This window comes from Microcaecilia unicolor, chromosome 2, assembly GCF_901765095.1.
Source record: "Microcaecilia unicolor chromosome 2, aMicUni1.1, whole genome shotgun sequence".
Lineage (NCBI taxonomy): Eukaryota > Metazoa > Chordata > Amphibia > Gymnophiona > Siphonopidae > Microcaecilia > Microcaecilia unicolor.
In genome coordinates, this window is record NC_044032.1 from 564,441,596 (window position 1) to 564,465,589 (window position 23,994).

Here is a 23,994-nt window from a genome sequence, read left to right on the forward strand (position 1 = left end):
CATGAGCTAAATACAATATTCCTTCCCATCCGAATAAAGCTAAATTTGACATCGTCTTCTGTGTGTCTCTGATTCTATTTCCTTTCTTTATGGATAACTTTGTCCCCGCAGCATTTTGTGCAGACAGTGTTACGTGGAGGGGCATAATCGAAAGGGACGTCCAAGTTTTATTGAGGATGCCCTCGCAAAATGTCTCGATGGAGGGGCGGGAAACCTGTATTATCGAAACAAGATGGACGTCCATCTTTCGTTTCGATAATACGGTCTGGGACGCCCAAATCTTGAAATTTAGGTCGTTCTTAGAGATGATTGTCCCTAGACTTGGTCGTTTCTGATTTTCGGTGATAATGGAAAACAAGGACGACCATCTCAGAAACGACCAAATGCAATGGACTTCATAAATTGCTCGGAGGAACATAGGTCCCTTACCTTGTGTGCTGAGCCCCCCAACCCCCTCAAAACCCACTACCCACAACTGTACACCACTACCATAGCCCTTATGGGTGAAGGGGGGCACCTAGATGTGGATACAGTGGGTTTGTGGTGGGTTTTGGAAGGCTCGCTGTTTCCTTCACAAACGTAACAGGTGTGTGGGGGGGTCTGGGTCCACCTGCCTGAAGGGCACTGCATGCTCCAGGGACCTGCATACTGCTGTGATGAACCTGAGTATGATATCTGAGGCTGGCATAGAGGCTAGCAATCAGTATTTTTAAAGATGTTTTTTGAGGGTGGGAGGGGGTTAGTGACCACTGGAGGAGTAAGGGGAGGTCATCTCCGATTCTCTCCGGTGGTCATCTGGTCATTTGGGCACCTGTTTGTGCCTTAGTCGTATGAAAAACATGACCAGGTAAAGTCGTCCAAGTGTTCGTCAGGGACATCCTTGTTTCTTTCAATTATGGGTCGAGGACGTCCTAGTATTAGGCAAGCCCAAGTCCCACCTTCGCTACTCCTCCGATACGCCCCCTTGAACTTTGGCCATCCCTCGACAAAAAGCAGTTGGGGATGTCCAAAATCGGCTTTTGATTATACCGATTTGGACGACCCTGGGAGAAGGGCGCCCATCTTCCGATTTGTGTCGAAAGATGGGCATCCTTCTCTTTCGAAAATGAGCCTGTTAGACGCCATGGATATTTTTAAAGGCAAAGATTTGTTCAGGTAAAAGTAAATCTTACCCACATCAATCTTGTGAATATCAATCCTTTATTTTCCATTTGACCTGATAGTATACCCCATTTTGTTTTCACTTCCTACTTGATTGTCCAAGACACATAGGGCTAGATTCTATATATGGCACAAAAAAAAATCATTGCTGAAAAAAACACTATTCTATAAGCCATGCTTAAAGTTGGGCGTGGTTTATAGAATAGCGTTTATGCCCGAGAATCCCACCTAACTTTAGGTGTGGCAATTTGTAACAACTGAAACGTGGTACAAGTGTACTCACCTACATTAGGTGTGTATCCCCATTATTCTATAACAACATACGTTAATTTTAGGAACGCCCTCATTACACCCATTTCTGTGTCCCCTTTTTCAGATTGCAGGTAAATTTTAGATGTAGATCCCGCACCTAAATTTACAAACATAAATTGCTTTTACAATTTTTGGTGACTTTTATAGAATTAGAGGGTTAGCAGAAAATAATTTTAGTTGAGAAACTACCTCATATATTGTCACAGTGACAAAATATGTAGAGGAAAGTTATTATTGTGGTTACTGTTACGAAGGGTTATTTTACCACAAGTCATTCTACTTTAGCATAGTGTCTCATCGCATAAAATAGGACCCTGTGCTAAATTAAGCTGTCTTAATGATAGCCTACATTGATAACTCCTCCATTTAGTCTTTCCACCAGTCTTTTACAATAATTATTTGAAAAAGTATGAAACAATATAGAATAAATATAGCAGTACCTTGAATGTGTACTTTCATTATACCTATTTTACTTTTATGGATTGAGTTCTGTTATTTTCCCCCCTTACAATTTGACATCAAAATACCTTAAGATTAGCAGACTAAAAATATCATCTTTGTAAGTTACGTATGTTGATATTCATAGCTTGATGAATAACTTTTAAATATTTTACTGTTTAGCTAGTGTCCTAACACTACCATTGTTTGATATTTATAATTCATACATTTGAATATGTATTGGTCTTTTCAGAGTCCAGCACTTGCAACATTGTGGCCTAGATGTTATTCTATCATCTTGTGCTTTGCTAATAACTATAATTCTTTCTTTTCTTAGTTGTATGCCTGACAGCATATCACTTCTTTGTCATCCTGTTTGTGTGGTCTTACTGGAAAACCATCTTTACACCACCAATGAATCCTTCAAAAGAAGTACGTAATAGCATTATGGTGATGATGCTTTTATTTTATTTTTTGGCCTCTGGTAGTGGGAGTTTTCTATTTTAATGTTTTCATATGAAATATTATAGAGAAGATGCCAAATGAAAGAATATCACTGAAAGTAACAACAGTTGTGGTCTTCATTTGAAGTTTTGGGCAGAAGCACTATACTGTAAAAAAAAAAAAACCCTAAAGTGGCTTAGGAGGATGTTTATGGCAAACCTAGGTAAAATACTGATTTTGCATTGCTGCTATTTACAAGTGTAGATGTTGAGGATGTATAAATTTTAAGCGGGTGTGTTCTGGATGCGGTTTGGGCTGTCCAAAAACTATAGTGTGTTTCCTATTTTACAATCGCTATCGGCATTTACACCTGCTCTAACGTACATGTAAATGTCAGCTACCTGCATATTTTGGACCTGGAGTCTCGAGCCATATGAGGAAACTGCAGTGCTTGCCATTAAAAAATATATATTTCACTTAGCTATCAAACATATAAACGGCACCGACTCACCTGCAAATGCACAGTAGAGTCAGAACGCTGAGAGTGAAGTCCAAGCCCCGCCTCCACCAGCAGTACAGCCCAATAGGGAGGAGGGCTTGGACATGGGCATGGAAATCGGAGGAGGAGGGAGCAGGGAGGGAAGGAGGGGGGCAGAACTGAGGGAAACAGACGCTGGGGGGAGGGCAGGGGAGAGAGCAGGGTTGGTGGATGGGGGGAGGCCATAGGAAAACAAAAAAGTAGCCCGTTGTTACGGGCTTAACGGCTAGTCTTATATGTGCTGGCTTGTGAAATCCAGCATGTTAAGTGTTAGCAAATATGTATGTCTGTTGTAAAATCTGCACCTACACATTCATTTTCTGACACTTACACATGTTAAGTCCCACATGATGCCACTTTCTTTTTTAAGATATGTAGGTTTGCAAATTGATGCTCCCACTGTATGTATCAGCAAATACATAGTCTGCTTACGTGCATTTTACAAAAGGCTCCATGTTCAGCAAAGTCTTTTGTGAAATACTCAGGGAACTGTGACGTCCCAACCTGAATATCTTAATTTCTTCCTAAATGTCCTATGCAAAATGGAGTGTCACGTATCATAAATGTATCAAAGCATATTGTTCTGTTTTGTATAATATGTCTGGTTTATTTGGGACTCTTTTTGTTATTGTTCATTAGCATGTAAAGTAAAGAGGTTTTAATGTGCTGAAAAAAAAAAGCTTTTGTGCTCCAACTCTAATGATAAGAATTATAAGTTCTTCAACAAAAAAAGAGTTTACCAAGCTCCCACTATCTCCTTGTTGTGTCAATCTGCTATGACTATAATGCCAGACAAAATATACAACAATAAATTCAAAAACATTTTAGAAACCCAAAGAAGCCTCAAAGCCCAAGGATCCCCTTCAAAATTTCAGATCAATCTCTGGGACACAAATATTATCATTGGGTTCCAGTGTTTTCAAAACGATCATCTAAATAGTAACATCAAAAAGGAGAAAAAAATGAGGTAAAAAACCCCCTCCACTTATTCAAACAAGTGGAGAAAAATTGTTTGTTAAAAAAAACCTTTTTCCTCAAATTTAATCACATGGCAAAGGCACAGGACTAGGATAGGGAGTGTTTTTATTTACCTCTTCTTATAGACCTCTTTCTGACTCCGTCACACGGGGGACTAAAGGTACTTATTTCATATATCAGGTTCTGTATAGTTTCTCTGACCTCCATTGTCACCCAATCATAAGGGGGTGGCATTAGGAGCTGTAATTGAAAACTAATTCCCTTAACTACTGCTTTCTGTCCAAAACTGAGTGTCACTTGTATGTGATCTACCTTGTCAGGTTCAATGTTAGGTAAAGAGAAGATAGAATCAATAAAAATAGAGACAGAGATAGGTTTAGATAGATAGGTACATTTTATTTCTTACCCAAACACAAGTCTTCAAGTTGATACAAATACAGACATCAGATTCTGGTTTCAGCCGCACAGGGCTTCGCCGTCTGACAGAAGCTTTGGAGAGGACTCTCAAACTGAGCCAAAATCTCCCCTCTTTTATACACAAACCTCTCCATAGAAGTGAATGGTGAGAAACCTTGCTCCTAATCTTTCTCACTTTCTGAGATCATACTTTCCCATGCGATCTGCTATCTGATGTACCCAACTCCTTCCGTTCTCAGCTACTGCTAATTATCAACATGTTTTGGGAAGCGTTGAGATAACAGTTTCACATCTTCCGGCTGCAATACTTTTCATACCTTTCTCATGAACTCTGTATTACCTCTGTATCATTGTATACCAAAACTAATAAGCTCCATTTTATTCATCTGATCTTTCATTACAGGTGCTATATTTGATTTAAAAATTGTACCAATTTGTGTCAGAAGTCATTATTCAGACCTGCTTTTGCAGATTCTCAAATATTAAATCATTTACTTGTTGTTTGGCCTAGTCAGTACTTTTTCAGTTGTTTTAGGCTGCATAGCTTTGGCCATCACTATTCCAGTGGTAGCCTTAAAGCTAGGCCATATATTAACAGGAGTGTTCAGATGAATCCGAACATATGCAAAACAAACTGTGCTGAGTAATCAACATCCAAAAATCATTAATCGGCCTTACTCTCTTCTTTCGGTTTAACCAATCACCTAACAGCAAACAGCCATGTCTCTCACTCCTGCCTTTTTAAAGACGTTTTTCCTTTTAAATTGAGATGCAATCTGTGATTTGCTGAGGAGACCTATTTGGCATCTTATATATTGCTGGTCGCCATCTTGCTGCTGTAACAAGCTATCAGGCTTATTTTCAAAAGAGAAGGGTGCCCATCTTCCGACACAAATTGGGAGATGGGCGTCCTTCTCTCAGGGTCGCCCAAATCAGCATAATCGAAAGCCGATTTTGGGCGTCCTCAACTGCTTTCCATCGCGGGGACGACCCAAAGTTCACGGGGGCGTGTCAGCACCGTAGCGAAGGCGGGACTGGAGCGTGATTAAGAGATGGGCATCCTCTGCCAATAATGGAAAAAAAAGGGGCGTTCTTGACGAGCACTTTTCCAACTTTACTTGGTCTATTTTTTCTTGCGACCAAGCCGTGAAAAGGTGCCCGAACTGACCAGATGACCACCGGAGGGAATTGGGGATGACCTCCCCTTACTCCCCCAGTGGACAACAACCCCCTCCCACCCTAAAAAAAACTTAACATTTTTTCCCAGCCTCAAATGTCATATCCAGTTCCATGACTGCAGTATGCAGGTCCCTGGAGCAGTTTTAATGGGTGCAGTGCACTTCAGGCAGGCGGACCTAGGCCCATGTGGTGGTAAATGTAAACCCTCCAAAACCCACCCAAAAACCCACTGTACCCACATGTAGGTGCCCCCCTTCACTCCTTAGGGCTGTGGTAGTGGTGTACAGTTGTAGGGAGTGGGTTTTGGGGGACTCAGCACCCAAGGTAAGGGAGCTATGCACCTGGGAGCAATTTGTGAAGTCCACTGCAATGCCCCCTAGGGTGCCCGGCCGGTGTCCTGGCATGTGAGGGGGACTAGTGCACTACGAATTCTGGCTCCTCCCATGACCAAAGGGCTTGGATTTGGTTGTTTTTGAGATGGGCGTCCTTGGTTTCCATTATGGCTGAAAACCGGGGACGACCATCTCTAAGATCGCCCATCTCAACATTTAGGTCGACCATCTCTAAGGTCGACCAAAATGTTGAGATTTGGGCATCCCCAACCGTATTATCGAAACAAAAGATGGACGCCCATCTTGTTGCGATAATACGGGTTTCCCTACCCCTTTGTGGGGATGTCCTGCGAGGATGCCCTCGAAAACTTGGGCGCCCTGTTCGATTATGCCTCTCCACGTGAGCTTCAGCTCCTGAAGCAGCCTGCTGCGAAACAAATGGCCCTTGTTGAGGTTTGGTTAAGATGTCTGAGCACAAGTTAGTAGACCAGAAGTGGAATGAGACACTTGTTTGAATAAGTGGAGGTTTTGTTTACTATCTTGTCTTTTTTTCTCCTTGATGTTAGTATTTGGATGATTGTTTTGAAAACACTGGAACCTGATGATAATATTAATGTCCCAGTGAAGTTTTTGAAATTTTAAAGGGTCCATGGGCTTTGAGGTTTCCGTGGGTTTCTAAAATGTTTTGAATTTATTGTTTATATTTCAGTGACAGTCTCACAGGATGAGTGTGGGGTGGGTTAGGTGAGAGACAGGGAGAGCTGGGTGGATGAGGGACAGGGAGATATGCATGGTGATAAAGCAGTAGAATTTTATGTTTTATAATGGGCTAGAAAACCCAGATCTTTCTTAAGTCCTGTCTGGTGGGTGTCAAAATATTTAATCATTCTGACTTTGAAGGTCTTATGTTCCTGGATTGTCTTAAAGTTTCCTTTTAGTATTCTCACCATAAAATCATTGATACAGTGTTCTGGTTTGTAAAGTGCTGCCCCACAGAAGTTACATCCTGTTTGGCACTGGCATTTTTTCATATGATGTCTATATAAATTAAATCTCATCTTTAGTATCTGGCTTGTTTCTCCAATATTACACCCTTCATCACACTATACCACGTTGGAAAATGAGCATGTGAAGGATACCTTTATGTTGAATATTTGTCCTTTGTGAATGACTGTGGGATCCTGTGAAATGTTTTGGCATAATTTGCAGCTGGATACATTGCAAGGATGTGTGCCATTTTCTTCTTTATGGGTCTCTGTTGAGAGCTTACGTCTCACTAGCTTACATAGTAACATAGTAACATAGTAGATGACGGCAGAAAAAGACCTGCATGGTCCATCCAGACTGCCCAACAAGATAAACTCATTTGTGTATACCTTACCTTGATTTGTACCTGCCTTTTTCAGGGCACAGACCGTACAAGTGTGCCCAGCAGTATTTCCCGCCTCCCAACCACCAGTCCCGCCTCCCATCACCGGCTCTGGCACAGACCGTATAAGTCTGCCCTCCATTATTCTCGCCTCCCAACCACCAATCTCTCTTCCCCCACCTGCTCCGCCACCCAATTTTGGCTAAGCTTCTGAGGATCTATTCCTACTGCACAGGAATCCTTTATGCATATCCCACGCATGTTTGAATTCAGTTACCGTTTTCATCTCCACCACCTCCCGCGGGAGGGCATTCCAAGCATCCACCACCCTTGTGTTTTAAATTGGGTGGCTGTCGGAAGGCCAGCACTGGTGGGGATGGGAATATCTCTTTCAGTAATTCATCCTCCTGGAATAGTGGCTGTAGATCTTTTATGATTTTTCTCAATTTTTCCAGTTCTGGGTTGTATGTCACTACAAGGGGGATTCTGTCAGTGGCTTTCTTTTCCTTGTACTGTAGCAGGTTTTCCCTGGGTGTTTTGAGGGAGGAGGCAACCCTCTTGGATATTATTTTGTGTTTGTAGCCTTTTGTTTGAAAGATTCAGTCAGGATTTGAAATATCTTATCTCTGTCCTCTGGATCAGAGCAAATATGGTGGTATCTTGTGTCTTGGCTGTGAATAATGGATTTTTTTTTGTATGTGAAGGTTGGAAGCTGGAGTTGTGGAGGTATCTGCATTTGTCTGTGGGGTTTCTTGTATATAGATTTTTGTATATAGCCATTTCTGATTGAAACTGAGGTCCAAAAAATTGTCTTTTTCTGGGGAGTAGTCAATTTTGAATATGATTGTAGGATGGTATGAATTGAAAGAACTATAAAATTGTTTTAGAGTTTCTTTCCCCTCAGTCCAAATCGTAAAAATGTCATCGATATACCGGTAGTATTTAAGGGATGTGTCTGATATGTATTAAAAAATGGCTTGGAATATACTGCATAGTCTCAATATATACTGTCTCTTATAGATTAGCTGGTGGGCAAGGAGGCATTTTCCTGATTTTATATGCCTGTGGGTTGAGATCTATCCGGAGCCAATCTGTAATTCAAAAGCTGTATGAGAGTGCAAGGTTGCAAGTTTATAGCCTTTGTTTTATTCCAGTCTCTAGAAGCACTTTTAAAAGCACTTTTCAATTTGTTTCTGTCTCCTGTCATACTTCTTGCTGATGTTTTGTATTCGTGCTTTGTGCTGGATTAGTGCACCTACATATACTCCTGAATATTTATGTATGCCTGCAACACATCAAAACTAAAGTACGTAATGGACGTAACTCAACTCTTCCGTTGTACGATTCCCGAATGTGGCTCTGCCACATGAACTTTATCTTACCACAATATCACTTTGTATTTGTTTACACCGGAGTCTGCAAACGCTTCTCCAGTACTATGTAAGCCACATAGAGCCTACAAATAGGTGGGAAAATGTGGGATACAAATGTAACAAATAAATAAATAAGTACATAAGCATTGCCATACTGGGACAGATAGAAAGTGTATCAAGCCAAGTATTCTGTTTCCAACAGTGGCCAATCCAGGTCACAAATGCTTGGCAAGATCCCCCAAAAATAAAACAGATTTTATGCTGTTTATCCCAAGAATAAGCAGTGGATTTTCCCAAGTCCATCTTAGTAATGGCTTATGGACTTTTCTTTCAGGAACTTCTCCAACCCCTTTATATACCCTGCTAAGCTAGTTATGCTACTATATGAAGATCACAAGGGCTATAAAGCTTCAAGTCATCTACATCTTAAGTATAATGTTATATATGGATCATAGATTAGCTAGTTAATTAAGTTACACGCATTGTTATAGAATACGCTTCGATTTCTGTGTGGAAATTAAGGCACGATATATAGAATCCCAGGGAATATGTATTTAGTCAAGCACCACAGATGGGAAGGCGGTAGAACTAGAGGGCATGATACGAGATTGAAGGGGGGCAGACTCAAGAAAAATGTCAGGAAGTATTTTTTCATGGAGAGAGTGGTGGATGCTTGGAATGCTCTCCCGCGGGAGGTGGTGGAGAGGAAAACGGTAACGGAATTCAAACATGCGTGGGATAAACATAAAGGAATCCTGTTCCGAGGGAATGGATCCTCAGAAGCTTAGCTGAGATTAGATGGCAGAGCCGGTGGTGGGAGGCGGGGCTGGTGGTTGGGAGGCGAGGAAAGTGCTGGGCAGACTTATACGGTCTGTCCCAGAGCCGGTGGTTGGGAGGCAGGGATAGTGCTGGGCAGACTTATACGGTCTGTGCCCTGAAAATGACAGATACAAATCAAGGTAAGGTATACACAAAAAGTACCATATATGAGTTTCTCTTGTTGGGCAGACTGGATGGACCATGCAGGTCTTTTTCTGCCGTCATCTATTATGTTACTATATTAGTGTCCTTAGAATTATAATTAAATCTATAGCCCTCGATGGACTCAATGTGAGGCAAAAAGCAAGCATGATAACAGGGATCCCTGAAATATGCTTGTCTATTGTCTATATCTTAATGTTAGGAATGATAAATTGTCCATCTGCATAATTCAGTTTGCTACATTTTCATGGCATGGTATACATGGAGGGGCATAATCGAACGGGGACGACCATCTCTAAGGGCGCCCATCTCTAAGGATGTCCCGGCGAAGGGGCGGGGAAACCCGTATTATAGAAACAAAATGAGCGTCCATCTTTCGTTTCGATAACACGGTCGGGGATGCCCAAATCTCAACATTTAGATCAACTTTAGAGATGGTCAACCTTAGAGGTGGTCATCCCCAGTTTTCGGCGATAATGGAAACCGAGGATGCCCATCTCAAAAACGACCAAATCCAAGGCATTTGGTCGTGGGAGGAGCCAGCATTAATAGTGCACTGGTCCCCCTCACATGCCAGGACACCATCCGGGCACCCTAGGGGGCACGTGAATGGACTTCACAAATTGCTCCCTTACCTTCGGTGCTGAGCCCCCCAAAACCCACTCCCCACAACTGTACACCACTACCATAGCCCTAAGGGGTGAAGGGGGGCATCTACAAGTGTAACAGGTAGGGGGGGATGGGCCTGGGTCCGCCTGGCTGAAGTGCACTGCACCCACTAAAACTGCTCCAGGGACCTGCATACTGCTGTCATGGAGCTGGGTATGACATTTGAGGCTGGCATAGAGGCTGGCGAAAAAAAAAATTTAATTTTGTTTTTTTAGGGTGAGAGGGGGTTGGTGACCACTGTGGGGAGTAAGGGGAGGTCATCCCAAATTCCCTCTGGTGGTCATCTGGTCAGTTTGGGCACCTTTTTGAGACTTGGTCGTGGAAAAAAATAGACCAAGTAAAGTCTACCAAATGCTCGTCAGGGACACCCTTCTTTTTTTCATTATTGGCCGAGGATGCCCATCTCTTAATCACGCCCCAGTCTCGCTTTCACTATGGTGCCGACACTCCCCCGTGAACTTTGGTTGTCCCCATGACAGGAAGCAGTTGAAGACGCCCAAAATCGGCTTTCGATTATGCCGATTTGGGCGACCCTGAGAGAAGGACGCCCATCTCCCGATTTGTGTCGGAAGATGGGCGCCCTTCTCTTTCGAAAATGTCCCTAATAATCAATCTAAGCTTATTAAGTACATTTCAAAGTAATTTACTATCCAAGAGTGTGGGATGTACCGAAAGCTTCCTATTCTCAATCCACGTTGTATTGATGTTTGGAGTTACCAGGCTAGATTTACCTTGCTTGCCTGATTTGGCAGACTGATGCACCACTAAGGTTCAGATGGTGTCATTTTGAAAGATGGTGCCAGACAGCAGTGGCATAGCCCTGGGAGGGGGCAAGCCTAAGCTCCCCCAGTTTGACCTCAGACCCCCTTCAAAAACTAGCAGCAGATTTATTTCTGGTGGGGATTCTCAAGCTCCACCAGCAAAGAAGATTCATGGCCTGAGCCCCCACCCATTCTGCCTCAGCAGGAAACCACTGGGGTGCTCTAGTCACTGATATCGGCACTTCCGTGCACGCTCAGTTTATGCGTTTGGACTGAGCATGTGTGGAAATGCCTGTGTCAAAAGGTTGGAGCATTCTGCCAGCTTTCTCACTGCTTCTGCAGTACAGGCAGAAGCTCTGGCAGAGAATCTCCAGCTGGTGGGGCTTGAGCATCCCGCGCCAGCAAAGGTATGATTTGGTAGCAGTAGCGGGGGGGGGGGGGGGACTGAGAGGAAATGCTTCCCAACCCACCTCCTGACCACCCTTAGGTTCCCCCCCCCCCCCCAAAAAAAAAATGAGTTCTGGCTAAGCCCCTGCTGGAGACAAAAGCAAATGGGCATTGCTTCTGCCTTCAGAGGTGGGGGTGGGGGAGTGGGCACTTCGGCCACCAAATTTTGTTTTAGAGGGCTTGGGGGAGGTTCAAGGAGGCCACTTGGGCCACCAGGGCCTCTTTTTTTTCTTACAGGGGAAGAGGGAGGGAACGCAAAGGAGTAACTGGGCCCTGGATTTGTTGGAGGAGTTTAGGGAGGGGGGAAAGAAGTGCAAGGGGGCCACTGGGCCAATATGGATATTTTGGAGGGAGATACATGTGCGCCACCTTGTTTGTTTTGGCAGGGAGGGGTAGGAAAGTGCAAAAGGGCTCCACGCTTTCTGGGGAGATATTGAAGAAGGCAAAAGGCACCCCTGCAGCACGCCATGCAACATTATGTACACCCCGTGGAATTATGTATAATTTTGCATAATTCTGATAATTTGGGGGCCTAGTTCGATAATGCAGTGCTTTTTTACATTACTAATATCTACACACGCCAGCAACTGTAATATCAAAGCCAGGCAATGAAAGTAGTCAGTATGTCTGGCCTGCTGTTGTTTTGATTAAAATAACAGTATTTGCCACATCATTTTTAGCTTGCTAACTTTCCATAAATGTTTCCCTTCTGTTCTTGTTGTGTCAACATTATTTGGTCAATATGAAATGTGAGAAATAGCAGCTATAGTGTATGTATAGAAAAGATGACCAAAACCATAGTTTGGAACAAGCCCATAAAAATGACAGTAAGGTCTATATCGATATCTATCCAGAGCTTAAAAATATACCGAACTGTGGTAAATTTTATTTTGATTTTGGAATAACAGTCTGTTTCTTACTTGCACATTTTCAGATTTTGACATGCTATTTCATGAATATTTTTTATAATTTCAGATAGAAATCTATGAAGATATAATCTACTAGAACATAGGTAATTAATATTTAAAATTTCTTCCCAGTTCCATCTGTCATATGCAGACAAAGAGCTGCTAGAGAGGGAATCAAGAGGTGAAGCCCAGCAGGAAGTTCTCAGGCGAGTTGCCAAGGATCTTCCAATATATACAAGGACAATGTCTGGAGGTAAGCCATTGCACTGTAATTGGGATTTCAATAACCAGGAAAAAAATAGTAAATTTATTCAGCTCTGTTTTATAAGACCGTTTCTCCCAAAAGCACTGAAATCAGTTTAAACCACCTTTCCACGCCATTTATTCATTACATATATTGCTCAACACATAAAAACAGTGGCATGTGTTTGTACAGTGTTAAGAATTATAACTATAGCCAAATCCTTTTTGAATGCAAGGTGCAGTATAAATTTATGTTGTATCACTGGCAGTATTACTATACTGATAAGGATTCTGTTTCCAAAACTAATTACACTAATATACCTTAGCTTTTGAAAGAACATATTTTTTTAAATCTAAGAATGGGAGCATTAAATTATGAATGTTTAAGAACTTAGAAAAACACGTTAGTGGTAACTATTGTGATTTTGTAGAATATTGTTCATTTAAGCTATAGTAGAGAAGTCCTACATAAATTCTTTAGGCTGCATTTTAACAGTTCTGTGTATGGTCTGAGTAACCCAGTGAAGAAAATGTCCTTTGAATTTAGCTCATACTTTTTCAGTGGTAACTGAAGGCAAGCTTTCATTCAGGGTACACCAAACGGCTTACAATCTAATGGGGCAATTCTATAATCTAGGCACTAATACTGATTCGTACTTCTGGGGGAATTCTATAAATGTTGCCTAAAGTTAAGCACCAGGAAGATCCACACTAAACTCTGTGTGGAGCATTCTTTGTAGAATACTGGCTTAGTGAGGATCTTGTACCTATGCCTGCTGAAACCTGGTATAAATGCTGGCGTGCTACTAATGACAGTTTTGCATGTAAATTACCCTATTCTATAACATTGTGCCTAATTTATGTGAATGTCCCTGACCCACCTATGCCTTTCCCATGGCCACAGCACCTTTTGAGTTTGCACGTTATAAAATTTAGGCATGTATTTTATAGAATAGAGTACAGGGAAGATCTGCGCGTAAGCCCAAATGACTGCCAATTAACATCAATTATTGATAAAGGCTCATTATCTAATTAGTTTGTGTGGATCCCAAATATGCAGAACCAGATTTGTTGCAATTTGTATAGATTCTGGGGGTATGTGCATAAGTGTTTAGAATACTAGCATATAGGTGCATATGTGTGCACCTATGCGTGTATATTCCAGTATGCTGACTGCTATTCTGTAAATACCCACTTACATAGCGTATATTTGAAACAGGAGTGTGCGCACTGGTGGAGCATGGGTGAGGCTCCCACTTGCATAACTTGCAGAATACTATACGTTACATGGGTATCTGCTGCATTTAGGTACTCACACACTAGCTATAAGGCTGGCATAAGCTGCCTACTATCCTATATAGAATAGGCTCCTCTGTGCTGGCAATTCTATAAGTGAGTGCTTCCTATTAGATGCTCTAATGCTACACAGTGTGAGCCTAGATTTTATTATAGAATACTAGTGTAACCCAGCATCACTGCACTTTACATCAACGCATGCGCACTTAGGAACATAGAAAAGTGTAGGCAGATAAAGACCGTATGGCATATCCCGCCTGCCCATCCATATACCCTCTACTCTCCCTTTCACTCCCTTAGAGAGCCTATGTACTTGTTTCAAGCTTCCTTGAATTCAGATACTGTTTTCATCTCCACCACTTCCACCAGGAGGCAGTTCCACAAATTCACCACCCTTTCCCTGAAGGAGTGTTTCCTCAGGTTACTTCTGAGTCTATCCCCTTTCATCTTCATCCTATGCCCCCTCATTCCAGAGCTTCCTTTCAGTTGAAAGAGACGCCTCCTGTGCCTTTATGCTGCGTAGGTATTTAAATGTCTCTACCGTATCTCCCCCTCCCATCTTTCTTCCAAAGTATACTTTTTGAGATCTTTAAGTCTGTCCCCATACACTTTATGATGAAGACCACTGACCATTTTAGTAGCTGCCCTCTGGACTGACTCCATCCTGTTTATGTTTTTATGAAGGTGCGGTTTCCAGAATTGCACACAGTATTCTACATGAGGTCTCACCAGTCTTATACAGGGAAATCATCACCTCCTGCTTCCCACTGGCCATTCTTCTCACTATGCACCCAAGCATCCTTCTAGCTTTCGCCGTCACCTAATACTGATTTGTACTTCTGGGGGAATTCTATAAATGTTGCCTAAAGTTAAGCACCAGGAAGATCCACACTAAACTCTGTGTGGAGCATTCTTTGTAGAATACTGGCTTAGTGAGGATCTTGTACCTATGCCTGCTGAAACCTGGTATAAATGCTGGCGTGCTACTAATGACAGTTTTGCATGTAAATTACCCTATTCTATAACATTGTGCCTAATTTATGTGAATGTCCCTGACCCACCTATGCCTTTCCCATGGCCACAGCACCTTTTGAGTTTGCACGTTATAAAATTTAGGCATGTATTTTATAGAATAGAGTACAGGGAAGATCTGCGCGTAAGCCCAAATGACTGCCAATTAACATCAATTATTGATAAAGGCTCATTATCTAATTAGTTTGTGTGGATCCCAAATATGCAGAACCAGATTTGTTGCAATTTGTATAGATTCTGGGGGTATGTGCATAAGTGTTTAGAATACTAGCATATAGGTGCATATGTGTGCACCTATGCGTGTATATTCCAGTATGCTGACTGCTATTCTGTAAATACCCACTTACATAGCGTATATTTGAAACAGGAGTGTGCGCACTGGTGGAGCATGGGTGAGGCTCCCACTTGCATAACTTGCAGAATACTATACGTTACATGGGTATCTGCTGCATTTAGGTACTCACACACTAGCTATAAGGCTGGCATAAGCTGCCTACTATCCTATATAGAATAGGCTCCTCTGTGCTGGCAATTCTATAAGTGAGTGCTTCCTATTAGATGCTCTAATGCTACACAGTGTGAGCCTAGATTTTATTATAGAATACTAGTGTAACCCAGCATCACTGCACTTTACATCAACGCATGCGCACTTAGGAACATAGAAAAGTGTAGGCAGATAAAGACCGTATGGCATATCCCGCCTGCCCATCCATATACCCTCTACTCTCCCTTTCACTCCCTTAGAGAGCCTATGTACTTGTTTCAAGCTTCCTTGAATTCAGATACTGTTTTCATCTCCACCACTTCCACCAGGAGGCAGTTCCACAAATTCACCACCCTTTCCCTGAAGGAGTGTTTCCTCAGGTTACTTCTGAGTCTATCCCCTTTCATCTTCATCCTATGCCCCCTCATTCCAGAGCTTCCTTTCAGTTGAAAGAGACGCCTCCTGTGCCTTTATGCTGCGTAGGTATTTAAATGTCTCTACCGTATCTCCCCCTCCCATCTTTCTTCCAAAGTATACTTTTTGAGATCTTTAAGTCTGTCCCCATACACTTTATGATGAAGACCACTGACCATTTTAGTAGCTGCCCTCTGGACTGACTCCATCCTGTTTATGTTTTTATGAAGGTGCGGTTTCCAGAATTGCACACAGTATTCTACATGAGGTCTCACCAGTCTTATACAGGGAAATCATCACCTCCTGCTTCCCACTGGCCATTCTTCTCACTATGCACCCAAGCATCCTTCTAGCTTTCGCCGTCACCTAATACTGATTTGTACTTCTGGGGGAATTCTATAAATGTTGCCTAAAGTTAAGCACCAGGAAGATCCACACTAAACTCTGTGTGGAGCATTCTTTGTAGAATACTGGCTTAGTGAGGATCTTGTACCTATGCCTGCTGAAACCTGGTATAAATGCTGGCGTGCTACTAATGACAGTTTTGCATGTAAATTACCCTATTCTATAACATTGTGCCTAATTTATGTGAATGTCCCTGACCCACCTATGCCTTTCCCATGGCCACAGCACCTTTTGAGTTTGCACGTTATAAAATTTAGGCATGTATTTTATAGAATAGAGTACAGGGAAGATCTGCGCGTAAGCCCAAATGACTGCCAATTAACATCAATTATTGATAAAGGCTCATTATCTAATTAGTTTGTGTGGATCCCAAATATGCAGAACCAGATTTGTTGCAATTTGTATAGATTCTGGGGGTATGTGCATAAGTGTTTAGAATACTAGCATATAGGTGCATATGTGTGCACCTATGCGTGTATATTCCAGTATGCTGACTGCTATTCTGTAAATACCCACTTACATAGCGTATATTTGAAACAGGAGTGTGCGCACTGGTGGAGCATGGGTGAGGCTCCCACTTGCATAACTTGCAGAATACTATACGTTACATGGGTATCTGCTGCATTTAGGTACTCACACACTAGCTATAAGGCTGGCATAAGCTGCCTACTATCCTATATAGAATAGGCTCCTCTGTGCTGGCAATTCTATAAGTGAGTGCTTCCTATTAGATGCTCTAATGCTACACAGTGTGAGCCTAGATTTTATTATAGAATACTAGTGTAACCCAGCATCACTGCACTTTACATCAACGCATGCGCACTTAGGAACATAGAAAAGTGTAGGCAGATAAAGACCGTATGGCATATCCCGCCTGCCCATCCATATACCCTCTACTCTCCCTTTCACTCCCTTAGAGAGCCTATGTACTTGTTTCAAGCTTCCTTGAATTCAGATACTGTTTTCATCTCCACCACTTCCACCAGGAGGCAGTTCCACAAATTCACCACCCTTTCCCTGAAGGAGTGTTTCCTCAGGTTACTTCTGAGTCTATCCCCTTTCATCTTCATCCTATGCCCCCTCATTCCAGAGCTTCCTTTCAATTGAAAGAGACGCCTCCTGTGCCTTTATGCTGCGTAGGTATTTAAATGTCTCTACCTTATCTCCCCCTCCCATCTTTCTTCCAAAGTATACTTTTTGAGATCTTTAAGTCTGTCCCCATACACTTTATGATGAAGACCACTGACCATTTTAGTAGCTGCCCTCTGGACTGACTCCATCCTGTTTATGTTTTTATGAAGGTGCGGTTTCCAGAATTGCACACAGTATTCTACATGAGGTCTCACCAGTCTTATACAGGGAAATCATCACCTCCTGCTTCCCACTGGCCATTCTTCTCACTATGCACCCAAGCATCCTTCTAGCTTTCGCCGTCACCTTTTCTCCTATTTGACCACCTTAAAATGATCATACAATCATACCCAAGTCCTGCTTCTCTTTCGTGCACAAAAGTTCTTCACCTCTTAAATTGTACCATTCCCTCTGGTTTTTGCAGCCCAAATGCATGACCCTGCATTTTTTAGCATTAAATCTAATCTACCAAATTCCAGACCATTCTTCTAGCATTGCTAAGTCTTTCCTCATGTTATCCACACCATCATGGGTGTCTACCCTATTGCTAATTTTGGTATCATCCACAAAGAGGCAATCCTTACCAGACAGCCCTTCAGCTCTTCAGCAATATCACTTGCAAAAATGTTAAAAAGAACCAGCCCAAGAACTGAACCTTGCTGCACACCACCGGTAACATTCTTTTCTTCAGAATGTGCTCCATTTACTACTACCCTCTGTCGTCTTCCAGTCAAAAAGATACTGACCCAGTCAGTCACTTTAAGGCCCATACTGAGAGCACTCAGTTTATTTATAAGTTGTCTATGTGGAACTGTGTCAAAGGCTTTGCTAAAATCTAAATACACCTCACCAAACTCTGTCCCTCGATCCAACTCTCTTGTCTCTCAGTCAATGAAATTAACTTACACCTGGTATAATTACACACACCTAGATGAGCAAGGGTGTGCATAACTTACAGTATTCTGTACTTGTGTAACTGGGAGCCTCGCCCATGTGTACTCCCCTTTGCAGTTGTGTGCTATAGCACTTCCACTCATCCTTATAAATTGCGCTTAGGGCACTTACGTACATAAGTGCTACTTTTCTCTGCTCTTATAAATTAAAACTTAAAAAGGAGAAGAGTAAGTTGTTGTGGCAAAGCAATTCTACAGCTGCGGTTCTTAATTCTATTATCCCCTGTTTACAAAGCCATGCTAGCGGCTGCCAGTGCGGTAAATCCGACACATCCGATTCATTTTGAATGGGCTGTGTCGATATTACTACGCGGCTGTGTAAACAGGGGGTTAGTCTTTCATTAGGGATTTCTCTTCCAGTATACATATCAGACTAAACCCCTAAAATACTACTGGTATATTGATGACACTTTTATGATTTGGACTGTGGGGAAAGCAACTCTAAAACAATTTTACAGTTCTTTCAATACATGCCATCCTACAGTCAAATTCAAAATTGACTACTCCCCAGAAAAAGTCAGTTTTTTGGACACCACAGTTTCCATCAACAATGGCTATATACAAACATCTATATACAGGAAACCTACAGACAAATGCAGTTACCTCCACAGTTCCAGCTGTGGAACTCTTCACATACAAAAAAATCCATTATACATTCCAAACCACAAGATAACCACCGTATCTGCTCTGACCCAGGAGACAGAGATAAACACCTCAAAATCCTGACTGAATCCTTCAAACAAAAGGCTACAACCCCAAAATTATCTCCAAGAATGTTGCCTCCTCCCTTAAAATACCCAAGGAAAACCTATTGCAGTACAAGGAAAAGAAAGCCACAGAGAGAATCCCGCTTGTAGTGACATACAACCTAGAGCTAGAACAATTGAGAAAAATCATAAAAGATCTACAGCCAGTACTTCAGGAGGATGAACTACTGTAAGAGATATTCCCATCCCCACCAGTGCTGACCTTCCAACAGCTACCCAACTTAAAACACAAACTAGTGAAAAGCAAGCTTCCGATAGAAACTCAAAAAGAAGAGAGTGGCACACATCCTTGCTATATATCTAGCTGCAAACTATGCCAACAAACTTCACAGGATCCTACAGTAATTCATAAAGGAATCCTTCACATGCTCATCTTCCGATTTGATATATATCATTCAGTGTGAAGAAGGGTGCTACATTGGAGAAACAAGCCAGATGCTAAAGATGAGATTTAATTTACATAGACTAACACAGCTACCACATCACTCTTCCAGTAAAAAAAATCTATTAAAGTATTAGGAGTTGTTTTGGATACTATTCGCTGTCTTCCTCTTCTCCCCCCCTCATGATGGACATCTGTGTATATAAATACCCCCAAAATTAATAATTTTTTTTTTTTTTTTTTGTCTGTGTGTCTTGGACTTGTATTTGTCTGTGGTCTGGTGTCAGATGAAGATTGTTGTTGAGAGATGGCGACTGGGTGGGAGTGGGAGGGAGGGAAAGGGAATAATTGAGAATGCAAAGGATGCTAAGTGAAAAACTCATCGGACATATCACAAAGTAGAGATGTATTGATGGGAGCTTTACGTACATCTCCATATTGTTTAATTGTTCTTTACAGCCCACAATAGGCTCACTAATTGCTCAGCTTTTGGGCGACTGGTAAGGTGGGATGGGAGCTGGGAGATTGAAGATAGGACTGAGTTGAGTGCACATGTTCTCGTATAGTTATGACTGTTGATATGTTTTGATTGACTGAATTGTCCAAACACACTGTTTCAATGGGAAAAGGGGGAGGGTGGGGGGGGGGAGGAGAAGGGGGGGGAAAGTTTGATGAATATAAGTAATAAGATGTTTATTTGGATACGAATTCATGCTTAACGTAATGTATATTCGAAACCTGCAATATGTGATTTCTTCGATCAGGGAAAAAGGGGGGGGAAGGTTGCAATAAATAGTTGGAAGGGGGGGGGGGGTTTAATACATAAATTTGATGACCATTACTACGGATGTATACCGGTGATGTTTCTGTTACAGCTGTTCTGTATGTGCTTTAGTGAAGTTGTATTTTTGGATTTTGTCATCAATAAAAACTGTTGAAACATAAAGTATTAGGAGTTGTTTTGGATACTATTCTTATAATAGAACTGTAAATAAACTCAGTTTACAGTTATTAAAACTGTATATACTGCCTGACAACCAGTGATCACAGCGGTTTACAATAGGACTAAAAAAAATATATATATATATATATATTCATGAAACTCCTAGCCACCTGCCTGGGGTTACCCCATGGCCACTTAGAGGGTCTATCCCCAGCACAGCTCAGGTCCGCCTGCACTTGCTACTCGTGCTGTACATTAGCACTCTCCTCCCACCGACTGGGTCACAACCGCCTCTGGGTGAGTCTCCCACTCTCAAATAATCCCCAGTGATTTCTGGGTTACTGGAGGCCACACAGCCAGTGGTCCCACAGTTCCCAGAAAGCACTCACAGACCCAACACACAAACCACCAGGATTCTTTATCAGTCCAGACAAGCATGGCAAACAAATGATTGTGCTTATTCTCATAAAAATATTGAACAGTAGACAGGAAAAGTGCAAACAGTAACAAGTAACTGAAAATGGATCAATTAGAAAACTAACTAAACATTTGTTTACTTTCTAAAAAGTACCTGGGGCGATCAGGATATACAGCTGCTCACCAGTTATCAAATATAAGTGTTTTACAGGGCTTCAGCAAAGAGCTTTCTCTCTCTCTCTTGTCCCGGGCTGAAACAGGAGAGCACAGATGTATGAGGGATTAGGGACTGAATGCATCCTGAAAGAGGAATGTCTTCAGCCTGGTTTTGAATTTCTGAAATGAGCACTCTAACTGAAGATAGTAGGGAAGAGCATTCTGTAGGGTAAGGCCCATGACCCTAAATATTATGCTCTAATACTATTCAGTTGAACGTCTGAATGGGAGAACTGAATAGTATTAAAGCAACTTAGACAGTTTTGCTGGAAGGATCTAAGTTATCTAGAACAAGAATGTGGTATTAGTAAGTGTGAGAGAGATAAAACAGAATAATGAATTTTTATATACTAGTGAAAATATTTTAAAGGTGATTCTATGTGATAGTGGCAGCCAGTGTACTTCATGAAGTAAAGGGGTTACATGGTCAAATTTTTAAGCTCCTGTTGCAAGTTTAACTGCTGTGCTTTGGATGAATTATAAAACGTTTGATATCACTAAACCATTAACTATTCAAGAGAGCACTGCAGTAGTCAAATTTACTGATGATTAGAGAAGTGTAATGATTTGAAGAGCATTTTAGTAAAGAGTTTTTGCATAGAGTATATCAGCCACAATTTGAAAAAGCAGTGCTTAACTAGATTGGAAATATGTGGTTAGTATGATAAGGTCTAGTCTAATACTACCAAATTGTGTAGAAAAAAGACAGATCAAGCAAAATACTGCAGTCCAAAAAAGATCTCACAAATACTCAAAGTGAAAAGTGTTAAAATTTATTATCAAAAACAGCGGCAAAGCTTATCCCAGAACCTTCAAAGTTATAGCATTTATAAATCCAAACAACACTCTTGGATGGATTCTTAAAGCGTTTGAAAACAGCAGAACTTGAAACATTGGAGTAGTGCAAGATTACTTTTTCCCCTAGATACAATCCACTGATGGAGCGCCATATACAGGAACCTCAGAATTGAGTGCCTTTTTCTTCATCCTCAAGACCCTGATGAAACCGAATAAGGATCTGAGAGTGCATTGACAGTATGCAGTCAATATTCAGCTGGTGGCAGTCAGCACTTTTTTTAAACGCTGTCTTTGCCGGGCCTCGTCTCACAGGACTTTTCCTGGCTGCCAAAACTCATGTGAATCCCTGCCAATATTCAGCCAGGACTCACATAAGTGTAGTCCACAGTTCCTTCCTCCTGACCCTCCCCAAGCATAGTCTGATCTACCCCCCCCCCCCCACACACACACACTCACCCCTGCCCCACTCCTAACAAAGTGGCGATCCCCCTCCCAGCCCTCTCCCCAAGTCATAGCAGGCCCCCTTCCTGGCCTACCTGAAGAGGCCTGGTTGTCTAGTGGTAGACTAGGCAGGAGTGAACCCCACTCACTCCTGTCAAAAATGGCTGCCATGACCTCTAGCAGTAGACTCATAATACTACTGATGAGTAGTAGAACCTAGGGGACTCCTTGCCCTTACCTCTGCTCATAGGTTTTGAGCCCAAAGTGTGTTAAGGAAATAAAACACATCACAGTTGCAAGTGAATAAATAGCTTAAGCCGGCTTAGGAGAGGTTTCTCACAACCTCAAAGTACTACAGCCTTGTTTGCTCCAAAACAGATTATTCTCCTAATTTAGGAGCATAGATTTAGGAGCGTAAACTATGCTCCTAAATTTAGGAGCATAAATTTTAGGAACATAACCTTTACAGAATAAGGCCCATAAGGTTTATTGTAATGGTGTACAATTGGGTACAGTACTTTTGCTATTCCTGAGGAGCTTACCATACAATATAAGGGGTTTATGATATGATGTGTACCTGGGACCTTTTATATGAAGTTCACTGCCTCACTGCTTTGCTAGGGATGTCTGTGTTGCCAGTCTATTAAGACTGCTGGCCTCTAGACATCCCAATGACTTGTTTTTATGCGTTTTTCCCTTCAAAATACTTTGTTTGAAAATGGCCCTTAAAGAAAGATGCACTGAGCACAAAAACATCTAAAATATGGTGATTTTCAAACCAAAAAGATTGACATTTTTCTGATTCGAAAATGAACCATGTTTGATACTGGATGTATCTACTTTTTTTTTTTTGCAAAACATCCAAAATTGGATTTGGACATCAAATCAAAAATTTCCCTGTTAATGATGGATGTATTATGGAAAATGGATAATCTTGCTTGGGGAAACTTTGTTCTGAATAGCAAAAGCTTAAAACAAAAACTAAGACCAAATGTTTCTTGTTTTCAGCAATCAGATATTGTGACAGATGCCAGCTTGTGAAGCCAGACCGCTGCCATCACTGCTCCGTCTGTGATAAGTAAGAACATGTTTCTCTTGGTAATTACTATGTATCTACAGGGCTTATTTTTCTCCAAATTGTAACTTAGAAACATTTCTTGCAGCAGAAGGTTATTTGTCAACTGTAGCAAAGAAAAACAATCAAATACTTTATTGAAAAGCCTCAATTTGAGGCACTGCATATCTTGTGGAAATCAAGCAAATCCCCTTGTGTGTGAGATTTTAGGATGCTACAACTCACAATTCATTGATTCTCTTGTTTGTATGGTCTGTATTATCCCTTTTCTGATATGTAGAGTTGCACTCTTTCTGCCATTTCCAATAGTGATATCGGATGTTATTTTAGCATGCTTCTACTTTGATGTCAGCTGCTTTTAAGGACAAAGAGTCATAAACATTGTCCAGGTTCCACTGTCTTATTTAAATCTATTTTTATGCACTTGCATGTATCTGTAAAAACAGAATAAAAGTGAGAAAAGGAATATTACAAATAAAAATCTTCATTCTTGGTTAAGTAGACGTATACGTAAGTTAGGGAAGGCTACTACTACTGCTACTTAACATTTCTAGAGCGCTACTAGGGTTACGCAGCGCTGTACAAATTAATAACTAAGGACGGTCCCTGCTCAGAAGAGCGTACAATCTAAAGGACGAAATGTCAAGTTGGGGTAGTCTCGATTTCCTGAGTAGAGGTGTTGTGATTAGG

The 23,994-nt window shown here is 41.6% G+C and overlaps 1 protein-coding gene across 2 annotated transcripts in view; it reads left to right on the forward strand.

Moving 5' to 3' along the window:
* ZDHHC2 (zinc finger DHHC-type containing 2) overlaps positions 1 to 23,994 on the forward strand; it is a 144,138-nt gene that overhangs the window by 54,865 nt on the left and 65,279 nt on the right. For both annotated transcript variants that reach the window (XM_030192647.1, XM_030192648.1), the window contains 3 exons: positions 2,249 to 2,343; positions 12,440 to 12,560; positions 23,238 to 23,307. In XM_030192647.1, coding sequence (XP_030048507.1) covers positions 2,249 to 2,343; positions 12,440 to 12,560; positions 23,238 to 23,307 — 286 coding nt within the window. The remainder of the gene's footprint in view (positions 1 to 2,248; positions 2,344 to 12,439; positions 12,561 to 23,237; positions 23,308 to 23,994) is intronic.